Source organism: Lycium ferocissimum, chromosome 5, assembly GCF_029784015.1.
Source record: "Lycium ferocissimum isolate CSIRO_LF1 chromosome 5, AGI_CSIRO_Lferr_CH_V1, whole genome shotgun sequence".
Taxonomy (NCBI): Eukaryota; Viridiplantae; Streptophyta; class Magnoliopsida; order Solanales; family Solanaceae; genus Lycium; species Lycium ferocissimum.
Window position 1 is genome coordinate 63,183,862 of NC_081346.1, and position 24,535 is coordinate 63,208,396.

The window sequence follows — 24,535 nt, forward strand, 5'->3', positions numbered from 1 at the left end:
AATCTTGACTACGTTCACAAAAGATATGTTACAAATTTAATTTGTTATTTTTACAACCACGCAAATTAAAGCACGCACGTACACTTGTTTAGTTATAAAAGGAATATGGAGATCTATAATTTATTAATGTAGCACCTTAGGATATTTCGATACCTTAATTATGAACTATGATTTGATTAGTTGGTAAGATTATATTGTATAAGAGTTGAGAAAATTTTAATAATTTTTACAAATTGTGGGGTTTCATGCTTATGAGAAAAATAAAACTTTAAAAATTCAAATTGCACGTCAAAAAAAAAAAAATCAACTTCATATCAACCTGATCTCAAATTATGTCTAAATGGGACCTAAGCCAAAATATAATTTGGTAAACCCCTACACACACCCACAAGAAAGACTGGCAGCCACTTGATTCAAAATTCGACTGATAACTCTTCCAATGCAAGGCAAAGTTACTATTCATTGAAAATCACTACTGTTTTCTACTTTTTAATGTTAAATAAAAATGAAAGATTTGATGCAAACATCATCACTAAAACCCAAATTTTTAGCTAATAGTGCTACAAGTAAAGTGGTTGACAAAATTAGATATCTACCAGATGATGCTCTACATGTACAATATCCTTTCATTTCTTTACATCTTTGATGTTGCTCAGTTAAGTATTTTGTCTAAAAAATGGAACTATATGTCACGACCCAAGCTGATGAGTCGTGACGAGTGCCCGACCACTACTGACCCACACCCCTAAACTTGTAATTGCATCTCACTGAGCAACATGGTGGCCCATATATAGTTTATAACTGAGCTATACTAACTCCTATATGCATCAAGAACTCACAATCTGCGTATATATATAAACATAAGTGCTGAGGATAACAGTGCAAGCCGACTAGGCCGCTACATAAGCTGTACAACAAAATAAGAGCCGACAAAGCTACATAGCATCCCAACTACATGCAACTGTCTACCAACTTCTATGGAACACGAGCTGTAGAAGGGACAGGACAAGGCCCCGTCATACCTATATATACATGTCAAAATAGCATACCAAAAAAATCGGCTATGCCCGAACACTAAAAGCCAGACCGATCGCAAATGGGAGTGGGAAGACCTCTCGAATCCGGATCGCCGGTCTGTCTACCTGAACCTGCGGGCATGAACGCAGCGTCCACAAGAAAGGACATCAGTACGAATAATGTACTGAGTATGTAAGGCGTGAATAACAACATAACACGAGATATGGAACATAACATGTGATAAAGAGATAACCTGTACATCTGATTGCCTCGTAAGGCGGATACCATGCATGCTAACTTTTATATACTTATATATATATATATATATATATATATATATATACTACCCGACCATATAGGTATGCGGTGTTAGACTACTCGGCCGTATAGGTACGGTGTTATCATCATTAGCCCGCCGGCCTCCCGCCTTTGGGGTAATCATCTCACGCCACCCACTGGTGGATCACGCTTCGCCCATGTAGGCACGGTAATATCATACATCATCATCCATAAGCCGCCTAGTGGTGCTGCCCGACCATGTAGGCACGGTATAATCATACACATATACATATAAAGCATGCATGAGAGCCCAATGAAACATTTCTACTCTATCGGAGTGACGTAAGGTCGGTAACCTCCGATTTATATTATGAAACAATTATCATCGCTATATCCCACCTTGAAGGAACAAGTAACATAAGGTGAGATCAACAACAATGAATAAAATCAAGAGAATCATGAAATAAGCTCAATAATCTCATAACAACATCAAAACATAAGCTTTGGAATCTTTAGAATGGGATCATCATCATCATCATTATCATCATAGAAAACATCTATCTTTAACATCATAAGAACTTTAAGAACCATTTAACTTAGCTTGTTGGAATAAAGGATATTACTGGAGACATGTATGGTTCATACAAAGAGAATCATGCCTTTAGAAAGAAAGGGATTAGCCTTAACATACCTTTTTGGTCTCCTTAACTTCTTAATGCTTATCCTCCCAAGCTCCCAAGCTCGTAAATCCACATTCAAGAGAATTTATACTACTGTTAGACTCATCGTCATATGCTTGTCTTAAGCCTCAAATTAAATCATCTTAGAATCTGCCGAAATTCGGGCAACATTTCCTCTGTTTATATCCCTAACCCGAAATCACAATACCAATAAAACAACAACAATAGAAACACTAATATCAACAACATCATCATCATCAATACCAACATACTCAACAAAACATCCCACACGATGTTTACCCAATTTCTCAACCAATCAATCGACTTTACGAAGCTTTATCAACTAAATCCCCATAATACAATTCATAATACCAATAGAAAAGAATATTCTTACCTTAATCAAGGTTGGAAGAGCTTGAAATATTATTTATCTTCGATAAATTCCTTCGTCTCGTCAAGATTTGATGGTTAGAACAAGAACGACAAAACCCTATACGCTTCCCGAGCCTCGTTGATGGCTAAATTCAACACTTTATGACCACAATAGGCATATGGACTTGTAGGAACATGCATGTATGTTGTGGAATGGTCTAGAGTTGGAAAATGAGCAAGGGTCCTTTTATACTTGCCAAAGTCGGTTCCACCGACTTAAGAGTTAACCTTGTGTGTCGTTCGCGCTGGGAGGTGGCGCGTTTGAGCTGGGTTGTCTAGTACCCTTCTGCTCGTTCGCACCCAGTGGTGGTGCGTTCGCGCAGACCAAATCCCTGGCCTGCTAGCTAGACTTGTAACGTGCATAACTCTTTACTCCGATGCCATATCAACGAGCGGTTTATTGCGTTGGAAACTAGACTTCGTGGACTTCAATTTCGGCTTTTGTTTCACATCAAAACTCTTCATATGCTAGAAGAAAGTTTTTCCCGAAGTTGGCTCATATTTTGTCGTTCAAAGTGGCACTTATCTTCTTCCAAAGTCATACTAACTCAATTTCTTCAACTCATTTCCTTATAGGACCTCCCGGCATTCATATGTGCATTCTTTACTCCTAGAATATACTCAATAATACTCCGCTCCTTATATTCCAAAGTTGTTTTACTTAGCCATAGCTCAACATACTTACGTTAGAATTTGATAAGTGCTTCTCCGAAAGTACGGGGTGTAACATTCCTCCCCCCTTAGGAACATTCGTCCTCGAATATTAATTAAATAAGTATAAGGTGTTATATTTTTCTATTGTATAACTAGTTTAATGTATTGGCATGTGAAATTCTTTATATTCTCTATATATCTAAGCGGCAAGATAAATGTAGCTACGCCCGTTTCTATCGTCGTGCCTGCCTACCATAGCAATTGTTATCTTCGGGTATAACACGTGTCATCGCTTCTTAGCCTCTCTCAAAAGTCCCACCGGCTGCTAATCAAAGGTATATGTATATATATACCTTCCAGGAGCGTAGGCATTTGAGGGTGGAAAGGTCCCAAACTCTAATTAGGCGACTATATATATAGGCGACTATATATATGTCCCAAACTCTGTTGTTGATATTGGGAGTCCTGTGTGATCGTGATATGATATATATATATATATATATATATATATATATATATATATATATATATATATATTGGCCATTTTGTGAGGCATTGTTGGTATTCACTGCGTGCGTGTTTTTGAGATAGTAAGAAATATAGAGGAAACTCGCAAAATTTTCTAAGAAATAAAGAATGAGACACGGGTTTGTGATATGCCTTGAAAGGTTGTGTCAATAATAAGTGTTATACCCCATTTAAACGGGTTAAATTAGGTATAACATATTGGAGATTCCTATTTGCTTATTTTAAAGAGTCGCCACCTAATTGATTTTAAGGTGAATTAGGGCACCTAATTATTAACTAAGGCAAAGCTAACTAAACCTCCGTTAATGGTCCGTTTAATTTCAATTCTAGGCAAGGGTTAAATTATCCTAAAGGGAAGGGATTAGGCATCCTCAGGATCCGTAAATCTGCGTTATCCCAAACTTAGGTTAACTAATTAAGATTAAATATAATGCTTAAATTTTAAGAAAATGATTTGTAAATGTTGCTAAGGTTTTAAAGAAAAATATAATAATGCTATTTAAAATAATATTTATAAATGTTGTTAAGGCTTTAAGTGGAAATGCAGTAATGCTATTTAAAATAGATTTGTAGAAGGTAGAATGATTTGCATAAAAGAAAATGATATTTAAAATAAAACTTATAAATGTTGCTAAAGCGTTAGATGAAAAATAATGCTATGTAAAAATAAAGCTTGCAAAAATATAATAATTTTGCATATAAATAATAGTTTTAAGAGAAGATTTAGTGAACTTTGAACAAAATTATGTTATATGAACATGGGCATGTAGAAGAATTAGACTTATTTTTTATAAATGGGATGCAAAAAAGTAAGTGAGTTTTTCTTTCTCCTTTAATTAACTATGCTCGGCTTAAAAAAATATGTATAATTTGATAAATCTTGAAGAAATTGTTTAAGAGTGTATTTGAGTTTATATTTGCGTATTAGCGACATTTTAATTTTCTAAGGCAATCAAAATAGCATATAATTCCTTTAACTCCAAATATGTGTTTATGCTATTTGAAAAATCAATTGCAAATAATAAGAATATTATAGGTGCTATAAATAATTTTAACATAAATAGAAGAAAATGTGACTTGCGGAATTAACTATTAGTTTCCTTAGATTAACTACCCAATAATCTAAAAACCAAATCCCACTAATTTGCTAAGGATTCATCTAAATTAAGAAAACAAAAAAAAAAAAATAAGATAAAGGGTTAGTGACATAATACAAATCAAATGCACAAAAATAAAATAAAAGGCAAATAATCAATGGGCCAGCCCGCTTTGGACTGCTGGGCCTATTCACTGTTGGGCTTCGGCCCATTTTAGAAAACTGCAATGGATCTGCTTGCTATTGGGCTTCGGCCCAATAATCCTGTTTTTTTTATTTTCTGCTGCGGAGAGGATTGGTAGGGAGTGACTCGGAAAGATTTCGTTGGGCTTTTAGCCCAACACCGAATGCGGGAGGAGACGAGTCGCTCGGACTCGCGCACGGTGATCATGCATAAAAAATGAAAGGGAAACGGATTAGTATACGGATAAGCACATAATTTCATCATTTAAACAGAGTAAGATATGTAAATCAAGCAAACACACAAAATAAACAATCTAAGCTAAACCAGCCTTATCTGGGCACTAAAAGATTCAAAAGGGAATTCTTTAGCAAGTTGGTTTTAAAGACACACCAAGCCCAACCTGATTTTAGCATTCAGTTATACAAAATGAATCTACCAACATTAAAATCACAATGGTCAGTTGGTCCAAATGAATACAGCATGAAAAGGACAATAACCAGTAACTAAATCCACCAACATTAAAACATCTTCATGTTTTTGAGCTAATCTCACAACACCACAAAGCAGAGAAACCTTAAGGGGGCATACTATCCATTATGTTGTTTTGTTAAGCGAGAAAGTGAAAAGAAAAAAAATTGAACAAGACATACTTGGACTTAACCATTTTTTTGACGCAGGACAGTAGCAAAAAAAACTCAGCAGGAAATTCCCTTGAAACAGTTTTAGACTAGCACTTTAGAGTTGCTATGATAAAAGACTACATTTTTACCTCTTCAGATCATGGTTCAAGAGTTAATAGAGTTTGCAAAGAAGAATTAAAACTTAATCATTTGAGGCATAGCACTGATTTGCAAAGACTGAAATAGATCAATAAAATAGCAGGGAGGGGAATTAAAACAAATCACACTCATACAAGTCTCACAGGAAAAGCATGACAAACAGTGAAATGCCCACAAACCAGTTAGGCTACCGAAAATGAAATACAAGCATTAAGGGAATTCAATATGGAAAGTGGAATGCTGAAACTAGATTCTTATTTTTTCTATACCTCTATCGCAACTCAACAGATAATAAAAATAGCAAGACCACCTAATGTAATATGATTTGGTTTAATACTTCCTAAACCAAAACAACACCAGAAATCTTCATATTAGGCCGTACTTTTATTATGATTTAAGACAGTAAATATACCTATTCACGAAATATGATCATGCTAAGTTCATACCAAATTTTTAGCCATCAACAAACATGATAGTGGCTGAGCTTAGACGGGAACGAGAACCTTAAATACCATAACCAACATGATGATACTACAGCAAATAAACATCAAATACCACAGCCAACAGGGTATGGCTAACCAAACAAGAAACGAAAATTAAACATTAATGCTGAACATCAAGTTACTTAAGATTATGCTAAAAAATATACTTCAGAAACACAGGAAGAACAAGAATAAAGAGAGGATGAATATCGATGCCAAATTCAGTCCTAAATATCTAATCGCACGCACAACTCACTTCACTACCTTGATGTTCAGACTTCAGCGAAGAATAAGACACAACTTAAAATGAATAAATATACTTGGAACAAACTTCAGCAAGCATGCGCTCAGCCCATACAAAAATATACCGATAACACTTATAATATGGCCTAAATATGACACACTCAAAGAACAAAAGGAAGAGCATGAGTGCAACAGTTATTTCAGTTTCCTAGTATACCAAAACTAAAGAGAGACTAAACATATCATCCACAAAATTCAATTTAAGCTATGTACAAGCATGAACCAAACAGAACTGGAGTAACATCCATTCACATTATCAAACTACCCAACTAACAAACATGTAAAGCACATAAAACGTATAACACAAACAGAAATACTTAATTCACTCATAAATGAAAAAAGGGATGTTTACTGACCTTCTTCGGGTGCAGCGAACAGGGGTTTTTGGATATCCGATCTACACTCGAAACACTTCGAAATTCGAACTTGTGTATGTTCGGACTCAAACGAACACCCAAAACTAAAACAGAACAGGATTTAGCATTTAAGACGATATTCAGAAAATTAACAACCAATATTTTAAAGGGGAATTTAAGCAGCTAGAGAACTCTTGTTTTAGGGGGTTTCAAACTTTAATTTCTAGGGGATTTCTGCGGCTAAAAGGACCTAATATTTCGAGGATTCAAGGCGGCTCAAAACCTGATCCTCTTTCAAAGCCTGGAAAATGATTATTTATAGCCCCATTTCTAGGGTTTGCTGGGCGGGAATTGAGATTGGGATTTTGGTCAAAGATGCCTCATTCAAAATAAAAACGTTCGGATTTTTGCAGGTAATCTCAACCATCCGATCAAAAAAGAAGAAAGAGACCAAATCTCCTGAAATGTACTGATAAAGAAAAGGACTTGAGCTTACAAATGGACAAGACTCATTAAGGATTTCAAATTGACAGCAGAAGGGAAGGGAAAACAACAAAACAAAACGCTTCAACGGGATGGAAATCTGAAGGAGAAGGACAAGATCATTAATTCTTAACTCCAAATGGCCATGCGTGGCCTGTGTTCAACGAAAGGGTTCTGTGGATTCGCTGTTTCCGTCGCAGAAGAGAGAGGAGGAGAAAGGGAAAAAAAATACGAGGAGGGTACGGGAACAAACAAATTTTCCACGAAAGAGGGGTGGACAACTCTGTCCATGGCTAAAGGTAGGCTAGGGTTTTGCCATTTTTATTGAAGAAGGGAGAGGGAGTGAGGAGAGAGGAAGGGAAAGAGAAAGAAGAGAGAGGGAAGGTGCGTGGGGGGGTGTGCGGCTGTGGATGAAAGAGGAGTGTAGAAACGAATTGGGTCGGGTCAGGTTTAATGGACTGGGTCAATTAATTAAAAACGTGGGCTGATTGTAAATGTTATCCAATATAAAATATGCATTTATTAGTGCTCAGATAAAATTATATGACGTCGTAATAGCCGTACAATAATATTTTGAGAGTTAACAGTAAACACTATCATTTAATTGTGCGGAAATAAATGCTATGCGTGTGCATAAGATGGTAAGAAATGCTGAAACTATTATAATGCGAATTTCAATAATATCGGTAATAATAATAATGACAAATAATAATAATAATAATAATAATAATAATAATAATAATAATGATGATAATAATAATAACAACTGGTGAAAATGGAGTAATGAAACGCCGATATTAATAAAAGCTAATAATTATAGTAAATATAAATAGTTAATTTTTTAAAATGCCAAAAATACTAGAAATGTAAATAAATATTTAGGGAAGGCGGGACAAAATTGAAAGTGTCAACAAGAAGGATAGGATTTGACTAAGTAAGCAAGTACGGCCGACCTCGAAAAATAAGTTAGTCACAATTGAGGGTAATAGTAATTAAAGGTCGATATCGATAGGTAAAAAGAATTTGGAAAGGGCTTGTGATATTAAGAGATGATTTAGAAGAGGTTGGCAATTTTGATAGAGGGTCATATTAAGGTACCAACTGAATTGATAAAGCGAGGGATAAATTATGATTTAGTTTATAGTTAGAAGAAATGATAGTATGATTGAGACAAGAAAGTACGTAAAAAAGAAAGAAGAGAATTGACGGATATGAATGTATCGATAAGACGAACTTGTGAGATATTAAGGATAAGATTGACGGAAAGGGTAAAAGGTTGAGAAGTGTTACACTATAAGATTGATTACGAACGAGGATATTATGTGAATATAATAACGCTGTATTATGAAAATGAGCAAAGCCTAGCGAGGAAGTGACTACAAGAGATGACGACGTGATCTATGTGACTAAAGTATAAAGGTGAGCTATTGAAAAAAAAAAAAAAAAAAAGAAAAAAAAAGAAAAAAAAGAAGGATTTATGAAGTTCTTCTATAGGAAAGTTCGTAATAGAGATTATGAGAAAGCGAGAATGATAAGCAAGCACAAAAGAAGAAGGGTTAATTGAAGTGGAGATGAAAAGAAAAGCGGGCGAGATAACGGTGCAAGAATAGATGATGACATGTGTAGCCGAGAACACGAGTAATATCGGTTGACGGGCCTTGAAAGACCAAACTATAGAAAGATGAGCAACGGGGTAGAATGAGTGTTAGGAAATGACTGGTATGATAGGAACAAATAGGGATGAACAGAATATGATTTGAAAATGAGAAAGGGATTATGTAGGAGTAGTATTTTCCGAAAGATATAGAGGTATTATAAAATTCCTCGTGCGCAGAAAAGAAGGATGGACATAGACTGGAGAAATATGGCAAGGGGATACTAAAGGAAGCACCCAAGATAGACGTAATTAAATGAGTACGAATATGGAACGAAAAGGGAATACATAGTTATGAATTTAAAGGTGTAATGCGACGACATGGCGACAAGATAAGACTAATATTGAGACGAACTTGGTATGTTTTGAGTAAGTTAGAAGCCTGTGTTGGGTGCACAGTAAGGGTAAAAAGGTATAAAGCATAAAGGGGTACTGCATGCACATGACTTCACCTCGAAAATAATGGAATCTTTAAGCGACAAAGACGGTAGGCTTAAGGAACAGATGGTACAATATGATTTCATCAAAGGAAACAGGTGATATAGGTTGAGGTAAAAATACTACTTGAGAGCTTTGGACACTTATCGTTGGAATATAAGTGCCACGCTAACCGAGATTTTGGAATGCCCTACGAAGATTAAGTAATTATTGATTGGAGTAAGAGACCCTTTCTAATTCGGAGGGAGATGTGTTATGAGAGCGTTTTTGAAATCTGTTAAGACTTTAATTTACTCCAGATTAGGTGATGAAGGTCATGCGGTGGGGTGGACGCGATCAGATTAGCATTAGAGCATCGTATTTCATCAGAGTCCCAAAGTTAAGCGTGCTGGAGTGGGAGAAATTTTAGGATGGGTGACCCCCCCGGGAAGTGTACTAAGAGTCCTATAGAGTCGGACACAGGAGAGACAAATTAGAAGCTAGGGTAGCCTAAGAGAAATTAGAGTATATAGAGTGAGCAGAAACCTTAAGAGGCACATAGGAAGAGACAGACTGAACCAGTGAAGAGAAAGAAGGTGCATCACAGCTTTAGAAGCAGGGTAAGTTGAATAGTGTTTGGAAATATTTTGTAGACAAGATGGTAGCAATTATGTATATGATATTCCATACATGGCTATATCAGCGGGTATGTGTATCCCGGCAATCGGCGTTGCGGCATATTGGAAGGCATTAATCGGACGGGTAACGAAGCTCGAGTGGAAAAAAAATTAATAAATCATAGGCATGGCGTCATCGTTTTTGCTACGGTGTTAAGCTCGGAAAGTTCTAATACAATAATACTTGGAAAAGAAAGAAAGTGAATAGATGGTAGGTAAAGCGACCAAAATGTCGGAAAAAGCGAAAGGGTAAGAAACGTGAGGGAGTAAGGCCTCCAAAAAGACGACGGGTAAAGCATGGCACTATTTGAATAAAAATTTGAGGGTAGGCGTGTGAGAGGGATAGAGTGTGGTAGTATGGAACAAAAGAGGAATGAGAAGTAAAGGAAAGAATGATTAGGCCGTGCAACGATGCTAAGATATTTCTAACTCTCGCAAGACAAGTGACCACGACGATGGATATCTAAAAACTATTGATGTATTAGGACCTCTAATAAAGGGGGAAGAACATATTGACTTGAAAGAGATTATGACGTTCTTATGCTCCTGCAGGAAAATTTATTAGCTCAGAGCTAGAGTTCAAAACGATCGCCAATACAAGGAAATCAAAGACGCGTATACTTGTGTTATGAGAGAATCGTAAGGGAGTAAGAATTTCCGTAGCCCTATGCTTTTGGGTTGTATGGTAAGATTTGAGGGATAAAGGTTAAAGAAACAGTTGTAGCAGAAAGCTAAAGGAATAGTTGTGGCAAGAGCCCAAGGATTTAGTTTGAACTCGAATTATGAGTTGCCATAAGTGTAGTTATGCGAAGGATAGCGAAGGGTGCAGAACCATTTCGTATATACATACTTTGGATCGACGGAAGTAGTCCTGGGGAAGAATTAGAAGGAATAGTTTAAGGGACATAGCCATTATACTCACTAGCGATAAAGTCATGTTGGGTGAGTACTCGAAATGTAAAGGTAAATAGTGACAAGGATGTTAGGACTAATGATGTTGACCATTGAACCGCAAGTGAATCTCGATACAGTATGTCACCCTCAGACTGACGAGCAGACCGAACGTACTATTCAGACTCTAAAAGATATGTTGCGAACCTGTGTTATTGATTTCAGAGGTAGCTGAGATGATCATTTGCCACTTGTTGAGTTCGCTTATAATAATAGCCACCATCCTAGCATCCAGATAGCCGTATGAGGCTTTGTATGGCAGAAAGTGCAGGTCACCGATTGGCTGGTTCGATGTTGGCGAAACTAAGTTAATTGGGCCAGATATGATTCAGCAAGTAGTTGACAAAGTGAAACTCATTCGGGAGCGGTTATTAGCAGCTCAGAGTCGACAGAAGTCATATGCAGATAGTCGACGTCGACACTTTGAGCTCCAAATTAGCGATTGAGTATTTTTGAGAGTGTCACCCAGGAAGGGTGTTATGGGAGTCGGCACGAAAGGGAAGCTCAGTCCGAGGTATATGGGACCTTATCAGATCGTCCGTAGGTAGGCAAGGTTACCTATGAATTAGACCTACCGTCTGATTTGGGAGCAATGCATCCAGTCTTCTGCATGTCAATGCTTCGTAAAGGTGTAGGCGATCCTTCCAGAGTATGTCCTATAGATGACATTCGGTGACGGAGGAATTAGCCTCACGAGGAACGTACCATATCCATCGGATCGTCGGTGAGAAGTAATTGCGTACTAAAAACATAACCCGCTGGGTATTGTGGCGGAACAATATCGTGGAAGAGATGAAGAATACGCGTTCTATGTCTTCGTAATCTAAATTCCCGGATGGGTTATGTTGATTCATTAATGAATGTGATGGACCATGAAAGAGACTCCCCGGTGCTTATGCTAAGACCTATAAGACCGAGTTTAACATTCGGGGACGAATGTTCTAAAGGGGGGGAGGATGTTATATCCCGTATTTTGTACGTCGGGACATTCCGAGCTAACCATGAAAAGTTAAGGACAAGACTATTTCGGGATACGAGGTTGAGACTTTTGACCTTCGATTTTGTTTTAAGGCATAAGTTGCTTATGATTTTATTGGTATGGAATATTAAGGAAAATTTGGGGTTAAAAGTGAATTATGGAAAGTTGACATTTCATGGAAAAGGGCCAAGTTTGGCCGTGTGGCATGCGTGGTTCCCACCCATGGCTTGACAAATTTTAATTCATCCAAGCCATGTGTGGGCCATGGTACACATGGATGAACCTTTTATGTATGCAATAGATGACCAAGCAAGGCTTATTAGTCATCTTTTACAAGTCTAGAAACTTGGAGAAATATGGAGGAAAAGAGAGGACTACAATCGGCCATGGCTGGTCGAATTTGGTCCCTCCAAATTGATCAAGAAAAATTATTTTCTTCTAGCTTTTCAACTCATTGGAAGGTCCTTATTAACATTAAGTAGTTGTTGGAGCAAGCAAAGCCTTTGTTCTTGCAATTCTCAACTCTAGCCAAGTTGTAGAACTAAGTGGAAAAGGTAAGGTTTAATCTTCTTTTCATATGTTATGGATGGTTTATGTGTGTTGAAGTGTGTGGAAATGGATGAAATTCATGAAATAATGTGTGTTGGAGTGTGGCCGTGAGGGCTGTTTTTGGTAGATTATGATGTACAAATTTTACTTAGTATTTTGGTTGTTGATTGTTGTGGATTCTATGATGAAAATGAAGGTTTGATGGTTCAAATTGGAGTTGTAAACGTTTGTGGGCTGTTTTAGAAGTTAATGTGATTTTATTATAGTTTCTTGAATTTATGAGAATGATGTTGTTAATGTGTGGAATGTTGGTATAGTTCATGAATTTGGAAGAAATAAATGTGTTGTTGTTGTTCTTATTGAATTTGGAAGGTTTCGGGTGAGGTTGCACATTGGTTGGGCCGTTTGAATATTGTGTGGATTGTTTGAAATGTTCTTGAATTTTGTTTGAATGGTTTCGGATTGGTACTTGAATGTATGAGCATTGGCGTTGGCTTAATTGTATGTGGGGATTTGAATGTAAATGGAATGTTGTCGAATTATGTAGAAAAGAGTTACTAACGTTAGAATGCGTTTTCGAATTGATTGTTGATGTTGTTAATATGATTGTTGGTATTGTTGTTGAAGATTTGGCCGAGTTGAATTCTCGGGGTTGTTGAATTCTGAGGAAAATGTCGCCCAAATTTCTGTAGATAAAGTGCTAGCTTGGAATTGGATTCCTAAGTGCTTATGACTAATGTTTGATGTCTACCGACGTTATTGTAGATCTTGAGAAGCCGAGACTTAAGTTTGGACTAGCTCAGGAAGCGGACGAGGTATGTAAAGCCTAACCTTTCTTTCTTTTGGCATGTCCTAGTTGTAAGTAGGCTATGCTACGAGCCTCGGGGTAACTCTATTCTTGCGATCCGAGCATGTCTACGATTCTTATTCACTTCTTAATGTTGGCATTGTAATGTACTAGAATAATGGTCCTTATGTCTTTGGTATGATTGGATTTCAAAGTTTGCATAAAAAGTTTTGTTCCTAAAGGGTTCTATGTCGAAAAAGGGCCGTAACTTTCGTAGACAGAACCGGATCGCCTCGATATGCTCGTAGAAGGCTCTGTAGTGTATAATGACTATACCTTCCATAGGCGGGCTCGGATTGGGTTGACGCTCGTCCGTGGGTCCCGCGACTTTCCTTTGTGTAGTTCTAACGACTTTTGAAAGAACTTAGCATGACTATCGTCTTAACCTTCGAGCGTCGATTACTTACTTACCTATCGAGTCGGTGATGACGATTATGTTCTTGACTTCCATAAGCTACTTCATATGGTTTTGATACGTATCTATGATTTCTAAAGTTCTATTTGATATGTTCCCGAGTGACATGCGGGGAAAACTTGATTTGATTATTCTATGGAGTTTTTGAAAATGTTTTAAACTGCACATAGTTGCTCACGACTCTGCTCGTGCATATGGTCGTTACATCTTTCGCCGAGTCCCGGGCCGGTTATGTCGTCGTGCGCACTATGTTATATTCCTGTTATCTTGTGTTACGGTTCACCGAGCTCCTCGCTAGAGGGCCGGTTCCATTTATATTTGGTGTTATGCTGTGCTATGGCGTTATGATGTGTTATGATGTGCGACGGGGATACGGAGATATGAAATCTTCTGGTGTTATGCTATGTTATGGCGCCAATGACGGGAGGGCGACCATGTTCCTGAGCCCCCATGCATGATTTGTGTTTTAATAAGTAAACATTTTGGCATTTTGAAAGTTGCATTTACTTTCTGTACTTCCTGGTTTGATTATGATCCTGTTTACTGTATCTCTTGCTTTGCATAGTCAGTACATATTTAAATGCATCGACCACTTTCTTCGGGTCGTTTTTCATGCCCGCAGTACGGATACTCGCTTTGGTGATCCGCCGGCTTAGGATTTCCACTCGGCTACTTTGGAGCGCTCCCTTGTTCCGAGCCTATATTTTGGTGCGTACTCTTCCGATGCATATGTATATGTCTATTCATGGGTACGGCGGGGCCACTCCCCGTCATATGACTCGTTATTACTCTTGAGGTCTGTGTAGACACGTATGTGTGGGTTGTGGGTAATCACCTGTCACCGTGTCCGTGTGATTTGTGATTTGGACGTCCCTATACTATGATAGCCTTACCGGCTTATGTGTGATATTATACGGCCGAAAGTTATGTCGCAATATGTATATATATTTGTGACTTTGGGGCGTACGTTCACTTTTACGTATGTACGGAAATCGGTTATGTTAGCTATGGTCCACGTCTGATCTTTGTATATGTATAAGTGTTTTTGTATCTTGTTTCGGTTAATGGGTGTGTACGGGTGCCCAGCTCGGGCACTAGCTGCGGCCTACGGGGTTGGGTCGTGACAGACGTGACAGAGTTCTCCAGTTTCAAATGTCAAAACAACTTGTCAGATTGGAACAATTAAATCAATTGCTAAAAACATTTAGGTCATCATTTCTTTTTATGGTTCTGCCAACTAGGGCATGAGGCCATCATTTTTTTTTATGGTTCTGCCAACTATAATTCAACCTTTCTATGTTATAAAATAGATTCAAAAAAATTCTTATATTACCCAGATAAAAGTAAGGCAAAGACTTGTCAGAAAGTCACAAGATTTTGCTAAAAATTGTATGATATATTTTTCATTCGACACAAAATACCCTTCACATTGAGACATTTGGAATGAATAAAAAACATATTACCCACTATTAGTATACTTAATTGAGCTGGTAGCCTTAACATAAGTATGAAAGAAAATGTCTATTGTTCATTTAGCTCTTATTGCGGCTGCAATTTTGTCAGGACATATTCCATTTTTGTCCATCACGTATCCCTCTCTTTGAATGTGTGATGAAATATTCTATCAATAGATTTCTCAGTAACCCAAAGATAGTGACTTTCCAGAAATCAAAGAAGATGTATTTTTTTTTTTCCTTCTTCATTGTAACTTATAGTTTTGACACAGATTTCAAAATTTAGCATACACCCAAAACAAAAATAATTTATTTTATATAGGCTTTCCAGAGAAATTCATTTTGACCCAAAATAATATATACATATTATTTTCCTGATCTCAAGAAATACTTACAAGTATTAATGTAAGCCTAATTCATGTTTTACTACCTTGAAAATAATATTCCACACACTTCGAGCACACTACCATATTATATACCAACTAATTAATTTTATGGCACGCAACTAAAATATACTTTCAGATCATCAACTAAAATAAATGTCTACCCTAACATTTATAAAATCTGAATTTCATAAATCATAGAGAGTAGAAAATTAAAGAATGAACAAAGTAAAGAAGTAGAACCTTATTTCGCCCTTCCTTCTTGGCAATTGCTTTGTTTTTTGTTTATTCCAATCTACTTATTGAGATGGAATTATATTATCTTTATCCCTGGATTTTCTTCATAAGCATGGACAGGTGCCTCTTGCTGGTTTCACTTTCAATTGTCGCAAGTTGAATTCAAATTTAACTACATCTTTTGTAACAGTGAAACCATTTTACACTAGTAGAAGTGTAGAACAATATGAGGCTTCAACCTTTGCTCATGTACCCACTCTTTGTGTTTAATTCTTGCTTATATTTTCTTTTCTAGTTGCCACACATAAGATATTTTTCACTTATATTCTTAGCAACATACAGGACAAGCCCAATCAATTTCCCAGGCACATTTTTCACAAAAATTATACATCCTGCAATGACTCAGCAAAACTAATTTCATGACAATAATGGAACGAAAAGGGTGAAAATTTTGTACACCAATTTTTTTATGCATGATCCCTCTTCATCAATCATATTTATTCCAAAATCATCAATCAAGAAAAGATTTCTCACGATACAGATAAATCATGTGAATCTGGCCACTAAGAAATCCTCTTATCCAATATGATTTATCGTCTCTTCATTGCGGACAACACGATATTGCTTTTAATAAAACGGCGAAGTTTTTATATCTTCAAACCGAATACACAAGCAGATTTAGTAAAACGGTGAAGTTTTATATCTTCAAACCGATAAACAACTAGCGAAAATTTTACAGCTTCAAGCCAATTAAAAGTTACTAAATCGGTAAAGTTTTTATCTTCTTTAAATCGAACAGTAACTTGGAGTAGAAAATCACGCAGATTTTAATCTCCAAACAGGGAGTACAAAACCACAAAGGTTTTAGTCTCCAAAAAGAGTACCATTTTATCTCATGAAAATAGTACTTTTTTTTTCTCTGAAAAGAATATTTTTTCTCTTCTGAAAAGAGTAACTTTCTTCTCCAATCTTATCAAGGTTTAGTCTCCGTAAGCCGTAGAAATCATTGCACACCCTACTAAGAGTATGACGGGCTCCGACCCTCGTAGGCTGGGAACCACCGACTTATCCGTTACTTTGAACATGATAAACCATAATTCAAAAGAACACACACGCACAGAAAAGGCCCAACATAGGAATATCCGCTCATTCAGCACATATGTACATTTGCGGACCGACAAGGTCGCCACAACATAACGAATATCATAAAGCCGGCAAGGCTAACAGTAAAGTATCAAGAGCTCAAAATAAGGTCGACAAGGCCACCATATATTATACAACAATATGAACCGGTGGAGCTATAAAACATCTAACTTGTACACACACGTCTACGAGCCTACTACATAGAACACAAATGATCATAAGGACAATACCAAATGATACAACGCTCGAAGTAAGTGGAGTGCTCTGAGAATTCACCGATAGAACACCAACGAGTCGATCCGTCTCTGCCTACTGCAAGGGCATAAGTGCGACGTCCACAAGAAGGGACGTCAGTACGAATAATGTACTGAGTATGTAAGACATAAATAACAACATAATATAGATATGAAAGGGAACATGGAATAAGGGAGATAACCTGTACATCTGGATGCCTTATAAGGCGGTGTCATGCATGCTTAGCCTTTTTAAAAAAAAAAACATTTTTAAACATATATATAGTACCATGCCCGGCCATTAAGGGGTGTCATATATATAGTATCATGCCCGGCCATTAAGGCTCGGTGTCATATATATAGTATCATGCCCGACCATTAAGGCTCGGTGTCATATATATAGTATCATGCCCGGCCATTAAGGCTCGGTGTTATCATATATATAGTATCATGCCCGGCCATTAAGGCTCGGTGTTATCATCATTAGCCCGCGTCCAGGGCAATATCATAACATGCCCACCGTGCAAGCATGGCACACATCTAAATGCCATGCCCGCCGACTATAGCGCAGTAGCGGTCGAGAAAATACATACATATATATAAAGCATGCATTAGATCCCAAACAAAAGCCACAATTATATCGGAGTGACTTAAGGTCGGTAGCCTCCGATTATATTATGGATCAATCATCATCGTTTATCCCACCTTGAAGGAACAAGGGTCATAAGGTAAGATTACCAACAATGAAGGAAATTAAGAAATTGCAAAGTAAGCTCAATCAATATAAAGCTCATGTACTTGGAAATCTCTATGAATAAAATCATCTCATAATAACATGAAATCCGTATGCCTTGGAGCTTTGATAAATAAATCCCTCATAATCATCGTCATGGTTATCATAAAAAAATTATTCATCTTTAGCACCATAAAAACTTTAAGAGTCATGAATCTCTAACATTCTTGGAAATGAGGATTTTTATAGAATTCATGTATGGGTTGGTAGGAAAAGAATCATGCCTTTAAAAGAAAGAGGAATAGCCTTAACATACCTGGAAGATAATTTCTCGACTTCCAACTTCCTGTCTTGCAATTCACTTAAGATTATTCGTAGCCTCGTAATCTACATATACGACCATTCATACTATTGTTAGGCTCATCGTTATACGCTCATCTTAAACCCTTAATTTAAATCCATTTAGAATCTCTAAAATTCGAGCAAAGATCTCCCCCGTTTATATCCTAGCCCCAAATCACAATCCAATAACCAACAACAATACCAACATCACAACAACATTATCAACACCAATATGCTCCATAAAACATCCCACACGATGTTTTCCAAGTTTCTCAACTATCCAACTTGTTATACGACTATTTAATAACTTTATCTCCGTAAATAAATATAGATTAATATTAATAAGGAGAGATTCATACCTTATTCTTGCTAGAGCTGCAATATTTTTAATATTTACTTTGAATCCAAGCAAATTCCAATGCAAGACAAAACTATAATCGCGACTACACGTTGTCCGGATCTCGATTAATACTCCGCAACTTGAAATTACTCAAAATCCTCACTTTTATATGATATATAGGCTCTCACATGTTTGATGAACTTTCTAGAGCATTTGGGAAATTTTTTGTGAAGAAAAAATGGGGTTTTGTCCCTTATATAGTGTGCCAAAGTCGGCATCACTGTAGCAGCACTGTAGCATCAATGTAGCAGCGCGACCTACTCTATCCGCCTAACTTGTAACGTCCATAATTCCCTACTCCGACGTCGTATCGACGAGCTGTTTATTGCGTTGGAAACTAGACTCGACGAACTTTATTTTTAGCTTTTGAAACACCTTAAAACTCCTAATATACTAGGAGATATACCCCTCCAAATTTGACTAAAAATCTGCCCAAAATTAACGCCAACTTTTTTCAAATTTTCGTCAAACTTATTTTCTTCGATTTGCTTGATCCCGAAATCTTCCGAAACTCTCCATACATGATATATATATCACTAATCATACTTGATAATGGTCATGTCCTTTAGTTCCAAGGTTGTCCTTCCCGGTTATGACTTATAAGATCATAATTCATCATTTATTTAAACAATATACTTAATAATGTTTCGTTCCTCACACTTCAAAGTTGTTTTACCTAACCATAGCTCGACATACTTACATTCAAATTTAACCAGTGCTTCTTCGAGATACGGGGTGTAACACTGAAATTGCAGGATGTAACAAAATCACTAAAAAAGAACTTTTATTTCTGAAAGAATACTTTTATAACTCAAAAAAGAGTACTTTTGTTAAAAAAAAAAAAATTGCTTTCTTCTTTGTCAAAAAAGTAAGATTCTAGTAGATTAACAGAATATAGAATTTATAAAAATAATAATTTCCTTAAGATTGTTGTCAATCTGTATTTAGAAAATAATCTAAAATAGAATCTAGAAAGAGAGGAAACAATCTAAAACATAATCTAAAAAGAAAGGAGTGAAAAGTGTAGTAGACATGTCGAGTAGAAATGGAGAAAATGTAAAGGTCACTTGGACCTGGATATAGCCTGTGGAGATATTAGGACATCTATTCGTATTTAGATCAAATTGTTTTTGTACCTACTTGTAGAACTTCTAATTCTGTTAGATCATAGTAACTTAACTAAGTCTTCAGTTTCTTTGGTACAAAGAATTGTTTGAAATATGATAATTGAATTATGTAAATGATATTATACATGTTTTAATATACATATGTCCTCGGTGAATTAATAGAAGATCACAAACGAATACTACTCAAAGCACTTGTCCAAACTAAAATCATACTTGACAGAAACCACACGACTGTTTTCTATTCTAATGCTTTTTTCTTTCGGATAACTTAAATTTCTAATGTATGCCTAAGAACTACTCATGTGATTCCGATAAAGGGTGATGATATCACACTACATTTTCCTTTTGCAGCGTTAGAAATTTCTATGCAAAATAAACATCAAACTTGACAAGATTAAACTGGCAGTTCCAAATAAATTACTTAAGGGTCTAACCTGTAGTTAGGAACTTAAGTTACACAGGAATTAAATAAGAAATTATTGTTGATACTTTTTATAGGGCAGAGATACAAGAGAAAAAGAAAAAGAAATTAAAAATATCACTTGCTCTCTTTTGTATTTTTTTCCCTTTTAACTTATCTCCTTAACCCCTCCTTTTTTCTTCAGAAATGCCTCCCTTTGATGCCACCATCTATCTTAATTGATTTCAATTAACTGTAGGACAAAAATGAGAACAAGTTAAAATCTCAATTTGCATCAAAGACTTCCTTCTATCATAAGAAATACACCTTTTTATATTCCTATACACTGCCATTTGTAATCATCTAGCTGCATTTTTCATTCCTCCAGAAAGAAAGAAAAAAATTGGTCTTTCTCCCTGAACCATTGGCATCTGATCACTCACTTCTCTTCAAGAAAAAGGTTTAAAAAAATGTTGAATTAGCTACAAACTTCGTCGCTAAATCCATCTCTAAATTGCTCGTAGCTAACGTGTTTTCTTGATAATTCATCACTAATCCGTCGCTAAATAGGGTTAGCGCGGGATTTTGCTGTCTAGCTACAGAGTTTGTCAATCACTAATTCCTGGTTTTGTAGAAGTGTTTTTAGCTCCCAAGATTCAGGATTTTAGTTAGTGATTCCCTTGAATATGGCTTCTAATGATCAAGAATTCAAAGTTCTCTTGAAGCTTTTGGTAGATGATAAGAAAAATAAAGTTATTCCTGCTGAAGCCAACAGGGATTTTGTGGATATATTACTCAGTTTTCTCACGTTTCCAATTGGAACAATAATTAGACTAACCAACAGCCATCCAATGTCAAAGACTAGTCCAATTTCTATATGTATGAACAATTTATACCAAAGTGTTGAAAATCTTAGTGTTAAGCATCTTTGGACAGAAAATTGCAAGTCAGTCCTTTTAAATCCAAGAAATCCATGCATAGAAGATTGCTTCAAGTTGAAAGTGAAGATAGATGATTGTGTTTCCAACAAGTACTTCAAGTGCTCTAATGAAGACTGCTCAAATAAGAGCTGGTTGGTCAATGTTAAATGTTGTTGTGGAGGAAGGACAAGTAAGGAGATATTTTCAGATATTAGAAATCCAACAAATGATTATTCAGGTGTTTTTCTAAGGGGAGGAATAGGGTTTATAATAAGTGATGATTTAAGAGTGTTCCCTGGTTCTCCAACTTCTCTTTTACAACTGCTTTCTGATCTTGGCTATAGCCACATGGATCAGATAAGGGAGATGTCTGTGGAAGTTCGCAAGGATGAGGTAACTATCCTGTTTTTTTCTGTTATTGCAAGATATTTAATAAGCAATCTAGAGTAATGAATTCATGCATACCATGCAAAAAATAGGACGCAATGATAGCAAAAGATATATACAGGCATACCAAACAGTCAGGATTAAGTTTTGGTCATGTTAGTATGTCTTGTTTAAGTCCTAAGGTTTCTAGGAGCCTTTTAGTCATGTCGGTAGAAAATATAGAAAAAATCTAGTTCCCTTTTTTTTTTTCGCGCATAATATTAGACTAAAATGAACTTCAACGTGAGGGACGTAGTCAATAAAGATTCACATAGCCAACGACGTAGTTGTTGTTGTTTGCTGTTGTAATATAGAGAAATGAGCTTGGCTGAATCTACTAGCAGATGATTAAGCAAGTGGAGAAAACTAGGATCTTGATGTTATCATTTGACTGAAGCAGCTAACTTAGAGAGAAGTTTAGAAATAGGCATATCAGAATGTGGCACAGCAGAATGTGGAAACATGGTTTGTCAGTTTAAGAGTGAACGTTTTATGTCCTATAGGCACCAACCCTTTGAAAATAACCGGCGCAAATGACAGTAAAAGAAAAGGTACGAAAAACCAGTTTAATTAAGATGTCCAATCTAACAAAAGGGAAAAACTAAAGAGGAAATTGATACAAGAAATAAATTGCAATTCAGGTGATGTATTACAAAATCTAATACAATCTAGTGCTGGGAATTCCTTCTTCTTCATTTTGATAGATGTTATCTCATGTGCATTTTACTCGTTTTCTGGGTCCAGATATTACGACCGCTCACTTGTTCGTTGATCTCAAAATCTCCTTTAACTGAGGTGTTTGTGAACAAGCAAGATATAGTTAACAACATCATGCCTGAGCCAAGAATTTCACAAGTGTTTCCTGACCTTGAAATCAGCAACTACGGTAAAATGAACCTGAGGCTAATATTAAGCAAGTCTAGAAACAAGATACTGTATGCTGAAGCAAAGGATTCGTTTGTCGATTTTCTGTTCAGTTTCCTCACTTTTCCCATTGGTTCAGTGATTTATACTATAAATGGGATTTCTGGACTAGGATGCATAGACAACTTGTATAAAAGCGTGACAGATTTGGAGTCCGAATGGTTTCCTTATTGCCAAAGCACATTACTCAACCCTGGCGTTGCACCTAGACATAAATGCCAGAATCAGTTGCTTCCGATTACTGTAGAAGTTAAAGATCATAATCTTTTAGATTCCAGGAGCATGAGTGGTCACACAAGTGAATCTGGCGGATTAACAATGTCACCTTCCTTGTTTATTGTTTCAGACGATTTGGAAGTCACACTTATGTGTTCTACATCAAGTTTTGTCTTACTCAAAGAACTAATTGTGCCCTTGTGTGACATTGAAGAGCAAGTGATCTCCATTGGTAAGGCAGAGGTAATTTCTTGACTCGACCTAAAAGCTTAATGCATTGCTTTAATCGAAATGAAAAATGACACCATGATTTCTATGACAGGCTCGGTGCTTGCTGCAGGCGGCTTTAATCGTGTCATCATCTGCTTTAACACTTGCCTTGAGCTCTTTCTTGAAAACGCAGAAGCAAGAGAAGGACTAAAATGCTACAAACTACAAAAGCGCTTGGCTTGGTGGCTATACTAAATTTGTTCTGTTAGTTTATGTATTGCCGGTTGCAAGTCTGGATAAAGGAAAGCAGTTGTGGTAGGCTAATAGCCAGAATAAAACTAGTCAATTCATGATGAATACAGTTTGTATTGCCTACCGGACACGCTTTTGTTACTCTGCTAGTTCATTCAGATTCCCTAGTTAAATGAGGTGAAATTAGCTTGTAAAGCTAGCAATTTGAGTGATCTTATAAAATGTCTTTGTGATGCAACAAATATATTTGAAGTAGGAATTAGTCTTCTTTCTAACAAACTAAAGATTATGACTTTGGTACTATATTAGAGGAACAAATAATGCTCCTCCTGGTTCAGTTCTTAATAAGTTTGTGATTGCTCTATCTTTTGTCTAGTTCATTTCCCAAAACTGTTAGATGTGAATACTTTTGCGTCTCTCATCTTTTATTGTATAAGTTATTTGATGTTGATAATTTTATTCCAAATACTTTTTTTCAACCTCAACTTAATTTTTTTTTTTTTTTTCAATTTCAACCAAACATTGTCCAAACGGTGACCTATTCAATTTCAATTTCAGGTGATCTAGAAGGGCGTATCCTTTGAACATATGTTATGAAAATTGTTGTTATTTCTTTGACTTAATATTGAATCTATAATGATTGAATATTCATTATATACTTCGATCGCGATTCTTCAATAATTTATCAAATAACGCAAATCTTAAAGATACATCTTTTAAAGTTATGGAATGAAGAAGCGGGTCATAATAATTAATAGCTCCAAAAAAGATGGATAAGTTAAATAAAGTTTAGAAATGTCTAATTTTGAGCAAAATAACTTAATATATAAAAACTATTGGAAGTCATTTGGAGGATGAAAAAAAGTATTAGTAATAACAACTTGTTATAAATATTATCAAATATTGTGGATGTCTATCTTTAGGAGAAACTTTAGGGTTGTAAGTTGTGACTTTGGCACCAAGTTAGTTTTCTCATAATTTTCTCATATAAATAGAGATGTTCCCTTCATTGTATTTCATCCATCAAAAGAAATACGAACTATCTTCTTTCTTTTTCTACAACTATTCTTGCTTTAGTTTATTGCTTTATATCACGTTATCAGCACGAGACTCTACCGTCTCAAGAAATTCGAAGGCTAAGGTACTATTTTTATTCTCTTTATTTTATGGCTAACCTTACAAAACTTGAGTTCGTTGCCCTCAATATTTCGGGCAAGAACTACTTATCATGGGCGCTAGATGCTGAAATCCATTTGAATACTATGGGTCATGGAGACACCATTAAAGAAAAAGAAAAATAAAGCATCCAACCAAGAAAATGCCAAGGTTATGATATTCATGCGCCATCACCTTGATGAGGCCCTAAAGATTGA

General features: G+C 36.2%; 1 protein-coding gene across 1 annotated transcript; it reads left to right on the forward strand.

Moving 5' to 3' along the window:
* The first annotated feature begins 20,831 nt into the window (after positions 1 to 20,831).
* LOC132057908 (uncharacterized) lies at positions 20,832 to 23,192 on the forward strand. The gene is made up of 3 exons (XM_059450494.1): positions 20,832 to 21,527; positions 22,305 to 22,943; positions 23,023 to 23,192. The coding sequence occupies exons 1-3, from the start codon at positions 20,901 to 20,903 to the stop codon at positions 23,119 to 23,121; spliced, it is 1,365 nt and encodes a 454-aa protein (XP_059306477.1). The 5' UTR covers positions 20,832 to 20,900; the 3' UTR covers positions 23,122 to 23,192.
* The last annotated feature ends 1,343 nt before the right edge of the window (positions 23,193 to 24,535 follow it).